The following is a 13,049-nucleotide window of genomic DNA, read 5'->3' as shown; positions in this document are numbered from 1 at the left end:
TACCAATTTGTAGTGCTCAGCTTGCTGCTCTGCTGATTTCCCAGTTGCTCCATCTCCTGCATCCCCAGGCAGACACGGGGGGAGCCAGGGAGGTTTGGAATCCGCAGCTCGGCAGCCGGAGCTGGCAGAACTTCTCTGGGACGACACCGAGCCCGTGCCTGATTATCCAGCCATGGGATCCTCCTCCTGCTGCTGGAACACCAGAGATTTCCACCATATATTGCTTGGGTACCATTTTTGTCTAATCAGGAGCTTTTCTGCTCAGCTCAACAGTGCTGCTGCTCACCTTTCATCACCTCCATCCACAGCTGCGTTTGCTGTTATTGCATTAATACTTTCATCTTCAGACACAGCAAAAACTGCATGGGCAGCCTGAGTTTTTTCTGTGCAAGGGCTCGGAGAACCCCTCCAAAAAATTTACAAAAAAAAATTAATTTCTGTTCTAGAACACAGACCAAATATTTAGCACATGGAACGGAATGAAAAAAATCCTGCATGAGGAATTCAGTTTGATTTTTTTTCAATTAATTGAATTTGTAAAGGCTCTTTTCTGTAGTACAAGAATAGTTACTCCTAAAAGAACCTTTTAGTGATGATTTCACTGCACAGGTGGTTCTGGAGTGCAAAGAGCTGTGTTGGCACCACAGATGTTCAGGAACTGCAGCGCTCACTAACAGCCCCAAAACTTTGCTGTGTGACCCCAGCACTGCCCTTACACCCCCACGCTTCAGCCCACACCCCAATGAATGTTTTTTTTCTCTTTTTTTAATGTTCTTTCTCATTTTTACCTCCCCTAGGTTGTGCTGTGCCAAAGCACACCCAGCTGGGCACGGGTGGGGCTGAAACCCTCCCATCTCCTGGCTGATCCTTTTGGGCTGCCCTGCTCCCATCCCTCTCCTTCCCCTTTCCTCCTCCCTTGTTTTGCAGAACAGGAGGAACTTCCCTTGCTCAGAAGGACAATGGGAACCCATCACTGCAGGGATGGCACTCGAGGAGCTGCCCCAGGAACACCTGGCCCTGCTTGGGAATTTCAGTTTATTTCAACACAGGAGGTAAATGATGTGCAAAGCCCGAGAAGCAGCACTGAATTCCTGTGACCAGGTTTAAAAGGCTGTGAAACCTGGTGGAACTTTCTCTTTTAATTTTCTTTTCCTTCTTTCTTTAAGTTTTTTGTTTCCATAAAGCACTTGGGGTGTAAAGTTTGGGATAACTGACTGAACCATACACCTTTTCTCACCTGTCAGCCCAGCTCTTCCTGTCCTCCTGTGTCCAGGTATCTCAGTCCTGGCTGGGTACCACATATTAGTTAACATTAAATCATGTATTTCTATTTATGTGATCTAATCCTGGCTTGGTGCCTACCCTATGTTCTTAATTCTTCACAACTGATAGCATTTTATGTACATATATTTATTTTTTAATACTCTATTACAAAACAAATAAAAAAGGGTGCTAGCAATATAACAGAAAATAAAATAAATATCAATGACATCATTATATTTGATGTTTTGGCTTCACTTTTCATACACTTGTAATAACTGCCATTTTAATGACCTGTTATTTTCATTACCAACTATCAGATCAGATGTGATTTTGAAAAAACAGTGTAATTTTCCAGAGTAATTTGTTTGGGGTAATAGTAGGAAATAACACACTTAATGATTTTGCATGTTTTACTTTCACAGCTCTTCTTAAACAGGAGTTACCTCAAGCTCAGTCTTTGAGCAGCTCTCAGTAGCCCAGGGCTGCTGCTGGTTTGGGAGCTTTTGTCTCCAGACCGAATTTCTTCATCCTTTAGAGCTGACAGAAAGTTTATTTTCCTGCCAGGAAAATTCAGTGTAAATCCAGCGATTTGTGGTGGCAGGCAGAGGTTTTACAGGGCTGGGAAGAGACCTTTGGGGCTGTCTGGATGTTTGTGAATTGTCCCTGTTTGTGGACACTCGTGGATGTACCATGGGCATCTCAGGACATGCAGTGAAATTAGGAGGTGATGTATTTAGAAGAGAAAAGAAGCAAAAATCTGCTGTGTTTGATGGGGCTGTACAGGCACTGTGAGATGTGGGAGCCCAGCAAGGAGCTCGCAGGGAGCTGAGCAGCCCCTGGGACAGGAGTGGTGTCCCAGCAGCCTCCAAAATGGTTCATTTTTATGTGTTTCAACTTTAAACCTCTCAGAACTGATGACAGGCACGTCTGCTCTCTGTTTGGGCTTCCCAATTTCTGCAGCTGGGGATGGGGTTGGGTGATCTGTGGTGTCACCCAGGCTTGTGATGTCACCTCTTTCTTTTCGGCTGTTTCACAGCAGTGAGTGAATATTGGTTGGTTTTGTGTCCTCATTGCAGCAACCCTGATACAAAGTGTTCACAGAGGAAACAATTCAGCGGTGGGAATTCTGCCCATGTCGAGATTTTGCAAACTTGGAATCCTTCTGTTCAATCCTGCTTTTCACTTCAGTGGGCACATCTCTGTAGGTGATGCAACACAAACCCAGCAAAGCACCTTATAAACACAAAATCCTGCCCTGCTCAGCCCAAACCTCTCCCAGATGCAGCAGAGAGAGGTGGAACCCACTCCCTCGCTGCCCTCAGAGCAGCACCTCCAACCAGCCCCACGCTCTGCCCTTTTCCCTTCTCATTCCAGTGTTTGTTATGGGAACGAGGTATCATAATTTTAATGCCTGCTATGGCCTGTGAAAGACCATAAACATTTAATAGACCCATAAACACTGACTTTAACCTTTTCACTGCGCTGTACAGGACTGGCCCCGCTGCCTGGCGTTCCCCAGGTCACCGCTGTGGACACGAGGGATCAAACAGCACCAATCCCAAAAAGGTCAGAGCAGCCCGGTTTATTATCCTCTCCCTTGGAATATATGAGGCGTTACAATTCCCACAGCGCGTTTTCCTGGCTTAGGCTGGGGCAAGAGGAAGAAATGGTATGGAATAAATCCCTTGGGAAGATAGCTGTGGTGATGGGGATTGAAACAGCACCACTGAACTCATGCCTTTTACCACTCCTGTGCCCACAAGAACTAGCAACAACTCAGGATGAGAGGTGGATGTGTTTTCTGTAGGAAATAATGAAAAAAACCTCAAGTCTTTTCTGCTACAAGAATTGTTTGGTATTCTTTCATTTGACGTGCTTTATATTGGACAAACCAGCAAAAAAGTATTTTATAGTCAAGGATGAAGAATGTTACCGAGCAGGAAATGTTCACAGTGAGTTTGACATTTGGAGATCTCAAACTGGTGTGCAGCACAGAAAATGGGCATAAAGCTGGGCAGAGTTTAGTTTGTAACCTGGATTTAGGATGGAGCTCCTGTAACAAGGCAGAGTTTAGTTTGTAACCTGGATTTTTAGGTCCTGTAACAAGGCAGAGTTTGGTTTTTGACCTGGATTTTTAGGTCCTGTAACAAGGCAGAGTTTGGTTTTTGACCTGGATTTTTAGGTCCTGTAACAAGGCAGAGTTTAGTTTTTGACCTGGATTTTTAGGTCCTGTAACAAGGCAGAGTTTAGTTTTTGACCTGGATTTTTAGGTCCTGTAAGGGGTGCTCTCTCTCACTGGACCAGGTTGGAATTGCTCCAGGACTGTTTCTGCCCAAGGAGTGGCATTCAGAGGGATTCCACAGGGCTTTCCCAGGAAAGCAAAGTCCTGCACAGAGGGTTGAGAGCCAACATGGGTGTGAGATGTGCAGGTTGCTGTGCCCTGAATACCCAACCCCATGGAATCAGAGACAGGAGAGCAGATCACAGGGAGGGGAGCCTGGGACCTTTCCCAGCATCTGTTGTGCTCATCTGCATCTCATCCTGGCATGGCTGGGAAGGGGCCACGATTTTCCCAGGTCCAGCTGAGACAGCTCCAAGTGATGCTTTACCACAAAGGTTCTCCACCACAGAGAACTGTGAACTCAAAATAAAAAATCAGAGTTTGTCATTTTCTCGTGTGCCATCCTGAAAAATCTTTGAACTTAGGCTTTGTACTTGAAATCTAATCCTGTTATAAATATCTTACTATGCAACTGCAAATTTTTCTGAGCAAACCACTGCCAGCCACTTCACCATGTATTCATTTCTGCAGAGATCTTGTTACAAAGGCAGATTTTCTGAGGCTCTACTACAGCTTTACTACACTATGAAGAACACACGAGAGTAAACCCCACACCATTACATTTTCCATTAAAAGCTCCTCATGGCTGAATAACTGGGAGTGTGTTGCATCCTCTCTCTGCTGCAGCTGGGAGAAGTTTGGGCTGAGCAGGGCAGGATTTTGTGTTTATAAGGTGCTTTGCTGGGTTTGTGTTGCATCACCTACAGAGATGTGCCCACTGAAGTGAAAAGCAGGATTGAACAGAAGGATTCCAAGCTTGCAAAATCTTGACATGGGCAGAATTCCCACTGCTGAATTGTTTCCTTTGTAAAGAATTTATATCAAAGATAATAAAGTTTTAAATCAATAGTCTGAACATATGCAGAGCTATAATCTTTGTAGATTTGGTAATCCCCCGTGACATTTACAGGACAGTTTCTGCAAACTCAGAATTCCAGAGCTGAATTAGCATTTCTGAGGTGTGGGAGATCCCCTGTGTCCGTGTGATGTGTGTGCAGCAGCAAAGAATCATAAACTCACGTCTGACAGTGTTTGTATTTAAGCGTTAGCAACTCCATTTCAAGATGCAGGGTGGAATAAAAAGAGGCTGTGGCTGATTTTCCCCTTCTGGGAGGGTTTTCTGGCAGGATTTGGACGTTTTCCCTGTCTCCCCCAGCCGTGGGGAGCCTTGGGAAGCCCGGCACAAGGCCAGCCCTGCTTTGCCCCCGTAACTCACGGAATTTGTGCCACCGAGTCGGACCCCCAGCACCTGCTGGGCGCCTTTCAAGCTGCTTTAACTGGATCACAAGTTCCCAACTGTAGATAGATGTAACAGAGACTAATCCCATAATCTGGAGAGAAGTACAAGCCCTGGATGGGGAGCAGCTCGTGTTACCTCCAGTTGCCCTTCAGTGATGGCAGGGCAGCTCAGACACTCTCATCTCCCCCAGCCTTTTATTTTTTTTGGTAAGATCTGTGGGCTGATTTGATTTAATTTGATTTGATTTTTTCCTTCCCAAAGTCTGAAGATGAATATGCAAAACAAAACTTCATGCTTTGGCCAAAAAGGAAAACAACTTGGGTTCAGAAATGGCGCTTCTATGCTGGGTAAATATTATTTGTACTCAAGGAGCAGAAGTCAAGGACTGGCATCGTTTAAAAAAAAATAAAATCCAGTGATGGAATAATGGAGCAGCATTTTGGGTGTCTAAATAACACCAGAGGTGAGGAGAGCTGCTGCCCAGCTTTTCACAGTCTCTGTTGGGAATATCCCCATTTTCAAAGCCACTTTAGCAGCCCCCAGCTCCTGGGCTGTGCCAGCAGAGCATCGATCAGGAGCCGCCGAGCCCGGAGCCGCCGGTCGATGGCTCTGCAAACCCAGAGCTCCCAGAAATGAGATTTACCATTGGCTTTTTCACTTCTTGTTGACAGGCTCTCGCCAGTGACAGCTCTTCCTCGCTCTCCTCTTTCTCTCCCATTCCAAGATTTAATACTGTTTTACCACTCTAATTAAGGACGTGATTCTACAAATATTTGCAAGGCGCCGAGGCGCTCGCTGGGAATGGGGAGCCGCAGATCCACCTACAGATCCCATCTCAGGCATGTGCAAACCGTCCCTGCTCCCATCCCCACCACGAAAATGGGAGTTTTAAATCCTGCTGCTTGTCCTGCTTTCCCAAGTCTTTCAAACTCAACCCAAAACCCACTTGGGGTGGGATTTCCTAAACTGCTCTTCAGCACAGAAGTCTGCCTTTCTTTCCATGACATTGAACCAAAAGTTCTTTACTTTGGCCCTTTCCATCTCTTACAACGTTAACAAAAATAGATGCTTATTGCTTTAATAAAGGTTTTGATTTGGAAATTATTTACCATTTAGACTTTGTATGCTCTAATTGCTTTTGATTCTTTGGAATATCTCTAATGCAAAGCAGCTGAAAGACTGAGGTTTAAAAATGGGCTCTTGCACATTTGAAGTAAATTTTATCCTGCAATCAGTCGTAAAGATCTTAACTGCAGCTATCACATATCCTAAATATGTAATTGCTGTGGAGCCTTTCCAGTCTATTGGTTACAGGATGCTGGAAAAAGGGGAAAGTGAGCACAAATGTAGGCCCTGATGTCTGTGGGTATTTTGGGGGGATATTGAGCAGGATTGGTCACCTGCCTGAAATATTTATTTTTTCCAGGATGGAACCCTGGAATTCAGTTGTGCAAAGATTAATTAATAACTCCATTTGCATGGTGAGCTCACTGATTACAGAGAAGCTCCTCTGGTGAGTAAACAGCGAATTTTGTCTGGATTTGGGGATCAGGGCATCCACCCTCAGCCCCACGAGCTCCTGGGGGAAGGACTGAAGTTTTAAATGTGCCTCCATGCACATGTGGCCCTAAAATCGGTGGTGGTTTTGGTACATGGATGCAGCCCAAGAAGACCAGGCTGCTCTCATCTGTTCTTCCTGAACCTAGGGGATCAATACCTAAAAAAAACAGAAAGAAAAACTTGAAATAATTGATTTTGAGAGATTTAAAAAACATCTTGGTCAAATGTAGCCTCAAATCAAAGGTACGGATTGACTAGTTCATATTTTGAATGCTCTATAATGTCCAGCCTAAAGTGAAATGGCATTTCTGCTTACTTCTAGTAATTTTTTGCTTTCAAGAGAACTCTCTCCCATGTCCTGACCATCTTTAAAGAGCACAGCATACAAATATTTAAAACTTAACCCAAAGGAAGCCACTGGTTCTTTTTCCATTTTCTTTTTTTTTTTTTTTTTTAAGTATAATATGAAAAGCTTGGAACATTCAGCCTCAAAAATTGCTGAAGATGTTTAACGCTCACCATGAAAATCACAAAACCAGTGTGAATTTATTGTCATCGGAGAAACACTTGCTTTCAGCCCTTTCTTTAAAGGATTGTGTGAGATATTTACATACTAAATTAATGTGAATGGCTGCAAAGTACACACCAAAATTCTTCCAGCTGGGAGACACGGGTGTGCAAAGGCCAGGCCACTTGGGTTCTTGAGGAGAGCGGAGGGAGAAGCTCCCCCAAGCCCAGAGGCTGCTGAGATGGAGCTTGGGGGTGGGCAGCTTATATAAACCCTGGATGTGCTCGTTCTGCAGCTACTTTTTTATAACAAAGCCCAAATTTGGAGTCTCTCATTCTTATGATCCTACCCCGTGCTTCTCTCCACCCCCTCCTGAGTTCTTTTTTTAAAAAAAAAAATCCCTAAATTCAGAAGGTAACTGTGAAGCTGAAGTTTCTCTCTTCCCTGCCCTTGGTTTGGTGGGACTTTGGGATGCTGAGCTCCACCCTGATGGGCTCAGCACCCCGAGGCCTCTCCACGCTCACCATGATGATGGGCAGCGAAGAAGACAACAGTGATCTGTACTTAACATTAGGTGGCACAAAAGAGTTTCCTTTTGCTCGCAGGAACACTGAAATCGATGGGCAACAACCAGCGGAGATTTTCTTTTCTTTAAACGAAATTCTCCTATTTCTCCAGCTTTCCAGCAGCCTTTGAAGTGCTTCTGTTTATAAACTTATTTGATTTCGTCTTTCATTGCATCTCTTTTGTCTCAACCTAATTTGTTTTAAAATAAGACATAACCCAGCCCTCGCTGTGGTTGTATTTACAGAGCAGCCAAAGGGCTCTAAAACGGGCTAATTTCAGTGAAACGCCTTCTGTCCCTCCTCCAAAGCCAGGCTGCCTTTAGGAGCTTTGCCTCCCTGGGCCCTGCATGTTGGGAGGCACCGTGAGCTGCTCTGAACCTGGAGCTTTTCCTGGTGTCCTCAGCTGGGGCTGTTTACAAACCGCGGCTGTTCGCTCCTGCTTTGGTCCCCACGCCACGTTCATCCTGTTCTTGGAGCTGACTGAAAAAAAAACCGGGCTTTGGGGGCTTATATTTCCTTTCTGCCGCTGCTGTAATCCTTCTGGAGAGAGCTGGAGGTGATGGTCCCGCTGCCCAGCGCAGGGCCGGCCGCAGGCCCGCTGCCCACAAGGCCGCAGCTCAGATTTACCAATGAAATAAATCAGTTTTATGGTTCAGAAACAATGCATCGCCCACTGTTCGCATCCCAAATCCCTCTCGCTCCCAGGTGCAGGAGGGTTGGTGTGCTGGCAGTGCTCTGGGAAGGCTCCTGTCCACTCTCGTGCTGCTGCTGCTCATTGAAGGCGAGAGCTCTCTCCCTGCTCGGGCCGCTTCTCAGGATTCCTAAAGGTAAATTTTTTTTTCCCCCCTACACTGCTGGCAGAAGGGTTTGGGTATTGTTTTCTCCGAGGTTCGGCTTCAGAAAGGGGGAGAAGAAAAAAAAATAAAATAATAATAATAATAAAATAAATACTAAAAGGCCAGATTCGCTGGCGATCCCTCGAAGTTTTCTGCCGTTTCCCTGCCTGCCCCAGCACCCAGGCGGGCCCGCAGCTCCCCGCTCTGCCGGCGCTGGATGTGATTAAGTGTTATTGTTCCTCCCTCACGCTGCCCTCCCCGCCGGGGGGAGCGGCCCGGGGCGGGGACGGGGCTCGGCTCCGCGGCCCCTCCGCTCCCGGCGGCCGCGGCCCGGCCACGCTGGGCGGGGGGACGGGCGGAACAAAAGGAACTCGCCCGGTGCCCCGCTCGCCGCCGCTGCCCCGGGGCCGGGACCCCCGGCCGGGCCGGCGGGGGCAGCGCCGGGCCGCGCACAAATATTGATACACACACACACACACACAACGCGGCTGCGGACACACGCTGCCCGGCTCCGAAAAAACCGCACAGATCCTTTTTTTCCACCCCAAAAAAGAGCTTTTTCCACCCCAAAGGCTGCGGCAGGTGTCGGCGGCACTGCCGGGATCGGCCCCTCGAGCCCCCCCGGCCGTGCCCGGGGCTGGGGGCCCGGAGGAGCCCCCGCAGCCCGGCTCGGCCAGTGCACAAACCACGCACCCGCACTTTGCCGGCTATTTTGTTTTTCTTTCGTAAAAATGTTTATTTAAACCTTTTTTCTTTTTTTTTTTTTTAAATTGTTTTTTGTTTTCCTTTTACAACAATAAAATATTGCGTCAATATAAACCCCTTGACTAAAACTGCTCGATAACCAAATGTTACAGCCATTCGTGTGTTTCGTTATTATTTTTATCCGATACCCATTTAGGCTTTTTTTTATTTTGTTCTTGTTTCTTTCTGAAACGTTTTTTTTTTTTTTCTTTTTTTTTTCTTTTTTTTTTAAACATAATGCGGAATTTATTGAAAATAAATAATTGTTGGCAACTGCAATAGGCAATTTTGGATAAAATAGTTGAAAAAAGCAACCTTTAATGAAAATAGCGTTTATTATACATCAGTTACTAAATGAATAAACTAAATGATCTTTCTTTAAATTAATAACTTCCAAAAAACGTTTAATATACAAAACTGTACAGTTATAAAGTTGGCAGAAATAGGCAGGTCCTCAGTGTCGAGTTATTTTTTTTTCTTTTTCTCTTAATTTCTTTTTTTTTTTTCCTCTTTTTTTTTCCCTTTTTTTTTTTTTTCTCCTTTTTTTTTTTTAACCGCTTACTGAAAAATACTTGAAAAATATAAATGTCGAAAGGAAAAAATCTGGAGGAGGGGGAAGGGGGAGAGGAAAGGAGGAGGGGGATGCTGTGCGGGAGCTGCGGAGCGGGGACCGGCCCGGCCCTCGGGGGGCCGCGGGTGCAGCCCCGGGAGCGGGGGGGGGAGCCCGGCCCTGCCCGGCGGCCCCGGGGGTGCGGGAGCAGCGCGGGGCTCGGGGGGTGCGCGCACACACGGACAGACAGACAGACACACGCGGACCCCCCGCCCTTGGGGACAGCGCAGCCACGGGCTGGGAGGGACAGGGGGAGAAGGGGCGGGTGTAGCTCGGCACTTCCCTGCGCCCGAAAAAAGGCTCCCGGCGTGAGCATTTTAGCCACTTGGTTTTGGTGGTTGAGGGGTTTTTGTTGGGTTTGTTTTGTTGTTTTTTTTTTTTTTCTCCCTGTTTTGTTTTGTCGGTGATTATTATGATTATTTGTTTGTTTTTTTTTTCTTCCCCCTCCCCCTAGAAAAGCTTTTCCACAAATCCAGCATCTCCCTGCGACGCGGAAAGAAGCTCAGCGTGAACCAAATGCGGGCGTTTTCTGTCCCCATCCCTCCCTCCCCCCGACACCTCATTCCTCTTCACTATCGAAACAAAATACAGAGAAACCGATTTCCGAAGCGAAAGCGCAGAAGGATAAAGGTGTTTTACTACAGACCTCTCAGTCTGGCGCTGATCAAAAAGCCCAACTCATCTTCGGAAAGAAAAAGACTGGCAAATGCCACGGGTTTGGCTGTGATGCTTAATTTCGGGTAAATCTCTTAGAAATAATTATTTTATATATATATATATAAATTATTTTTTTTTTTCCCTTGGGAGAAGAAGGGGGGGAGGTCAGGCTTATGACCCGACCGTTTTACGGTGTTGGGAAGTTCTTGAAAAGGAAGAAAAAAAAAAAAGCTGCAACAAATAAAGCCTGTTCTTCACATCGGTGCGGGGCTCCGCGGGCGCGGAGGGAGCCCCATCTCCTCGGGGAGGGTGAGGAAGGCCCTGCCCCGGCCCCGCTGGGTGACATTGCCGGTGCTTGGGGAAGGGAGGAACGCTTGGACTGCTCAATTCGATACAAATTAGGTCACAAATATTGTGTACAGTTTGTAGTAAAACACCTCAGACATTTAAAAACGCTATATAAGTCTTTAAAAATGCAAAACTAGTCTATTGTAAAACAGATTCACCTGAAATACAGCTGATATAACCAAGGCGCTGGAAGGTTATTCATAGGCACACATCTGTCTTTCCTTTTTTCCTTTTCTGTCGGGTTTTCCGTTCTTTTTTTTTTTTTTTAATTTTCTATTTTTCCGTGGGTTTTCCCTTTTTTTTTTTCCTGTTTTTTTTTCTTTTTTCTTCCTTTTTGTTTAGATTTTGTTTTGCGGTGGGGTCGGTTGTTTTTTGTTTTTTTTTTTTAATATATTTTTCGCGTCTTTTTTCGGTCTTGGTTTTTTTTTTTGTTTGTTTTTTTTTTTTTCCTTCGTCTTAGCGGAGACCGAAAAACAAACCTTGTCTGCGAGTAAACACCGTGTGTGATCAGCGGAGAGAGAGAAAAAAAAAAAAAAAAAAAAATAAAAAAGAAATAATAATATTGCCGAGGCGGCGGCGGGCGGGCACCCCTCGCCGCAGCATCTCCCGAAACCATAAGTTAAAGAAAGCCCGGCGGGCAGTCCCGCGGCCGGGCAGTCCCGTGGCCGGAGCCCGCGGTCAGAGGTCGTGGCAGGCCGTGTCCGTTTTCACGCCGTGCGAGTACACGTCGTGCTGAGGCTGCTCGCCCGGAGGGGTCATCCGCTTCTCCTTCTGCCGCCGGTTGCAGAACCAGACCCGCACCACCTCCTTCTCCAGCTGCAGGCTGTCCGCCAGCGAGGAGATCTCCTGGGCGGCCGGCTTGGGGCACTTGAGGAAGTGCGTCTCCAGCACGCCCTTGACACTCACCTCGATGGAGGTCCGCTTCTTCCTCTTCCTCCCCTGCGCCGCGATCTTGTCGATGCTCGTGGGGCTGCCGGTGGAGGAGTCGGCCTCCTCCAGCCACTTGTTCAGCAGCGGCTTCAGCTTGCACATGTTCTTGAAGCTGAGCTGCAGGGCCTCGAAGCGGCAGATGGTGGTCTGCGAGAAGACGTTCCCGTACAGGGTGCCCAGCGCCAGCCCCACGTCGGCCTGGGTGAAGCCCAGCTTGATGCGGCGCTGCTTGAACTGCTTGGCGAACTGCTCCAGCTCGTCCGAGGTCGGCGTCTCCTCGTCCGAGTGGTCCTGGCAGTGGTGGCCGCCCAGCTCGCCGTGCTCGCCGCCGGCCTCGCCGCGCAGCCCCGGGTGCAAGCCCTGGCCGGCGGCGGCGGCGGGCGGCGGGGTGAGCCCGCCGTGCTCCAGCATGCCGCCCACCGCGAACCCGCCCTGCGAGTACACGCTCAGGGGCTGCCCGGCGGCGGCGGCGGCGGCGGCGGCGGGGGGGGCGGCCAGCGAGGCGCTGTGAGCCGGGCTGGCGCCCCAGGCGCTGGGGTGGTTGGCGTGGGGCGAGTGGTGGGAGACGTGGGGCGAGCGGTGGTGGATGATGGCGCCCAGCTGCAGGTCCTCGCGGCCCGGCTTCACGTCGGGCTGCTCCAGCGGGCCGCCCGCCAGCGCCGCGGGCCAGGGCGCGCCGTCGCTCAGGCTGGTCACCCAGTGATGCCCCAGCGGGTGCCCATTGCCGGGGACGCCCTGCAGGTACTCGCTCTGCAGCAGCTTCTGCGGGCTGCGGAACGGGCTGCCCTGCTGCATGCCCGCGCCCTCGGCGTGGGCGAGCGCGCCGGCGCCCAGCAGGCCGTAGGGGTTGGAGGCGGCTGTGGCCATGGCCGCGGCAGCCCCACGAGTTATACTGTGCCGCCGCCGCCGCGCCAGCCTTTGACATCCACCGGCACGGCGGCCCGGCGGCGGCCGCGCCACGACTGGCACCCTCGCCGGCCAATGGGAGCGCGCCGCCGGCCGAGCCGACCAATGGGCGCTGCGCGGGGGCGGGGCGAGCCCCTGTGGGGCGGGGCCTCGGGGCCGCGCGGGCGCGAGGCAGGAAGTGAATCACTCCGCCGGCACCGGGGGCCGGGCGCGAGGCGGCCCCGCCGCTTAACTCCTTCCGCGCCGGGCGGGCAGCGGCGGGGCCCGAGGTGGGGGGGGGGGGGCACGGCTTACACGGGGAGCGCCTGGGAACGGGGGGGCGCGGGGGGCACGGCTTAAATGGGGAGCGATTAGCGGCGGGCAGAGGTTAAACGGCGGCGCCCCGGCGGCAGCCCCGCGGGACCACCCCGGCGCTGCCCCCGCCCGCCGGCCCGGGCGCGCTCCGGGTGCGCGGCGCCCGCTCCGCTCCGCTCCTCCCCCGGTGCGGCTGCCCCGAGTCTCCGCCTGTCCCGGGCCGTTCGGTCGGCAGGAAAAAAAAAA

The 13,049-nt window shown here is 49.7% G+C and overlaps 1 protein-coding gene across 1 annotated transcript; it reads right to left on the bottom strand.

Annotated features, from left to right (window-relative positions):
* Positions 1 to 4,549: 4,549 nt before the first annotated feature.
* POU3F4 (POU class 3 homeobox 4) lies at positions 4,550 to 12,548 on the bottom strand. The gene has a single exon (XM_023946358.2). It carries the CDS (start codon positions 12,468 to 12,470, stop codon positions 11,352 to 11,354), a length of 1,119 nt encoding a protein of 372 aa, XP_023802126.2. The 5' UTR covers positions 12,471 to 12,548; the 3' UTR covers positions 4,550 to 11,351.
* Between the last annotated feature and the right edge of the window lie 501 nt (positions 12,549 to 13,049).

This window comes from Cyanistes caeruleus, chromosome 14 (genome assembly GCF_971803275.1).
Source record: "Cyanistes caeruleus chromosome 14, bCyaCae1.hap1.1, whole genome shotgun sequence".
Lineage (NCBI taxonomy): Eukaryota > Metazoa > Chordata > Aves > Passeriformes > Paridae > Cyanistes > Cyanistes caeruleus.
Note: the sequence above shows the minus strand (reverse complement) of the source record. Positions and strands in the feature narration are given on the sequence as shown.

What these genes read in the sequence shown, in the direction of transcription:
- POU3F4 (XM_023946358.2), bottom strand. Translation starts at nt 12,470, where the DNA reads ATGGCCACAGCCGCCTCCAACCCCTACGGCCTGCTGGGCGCCGGCGCG.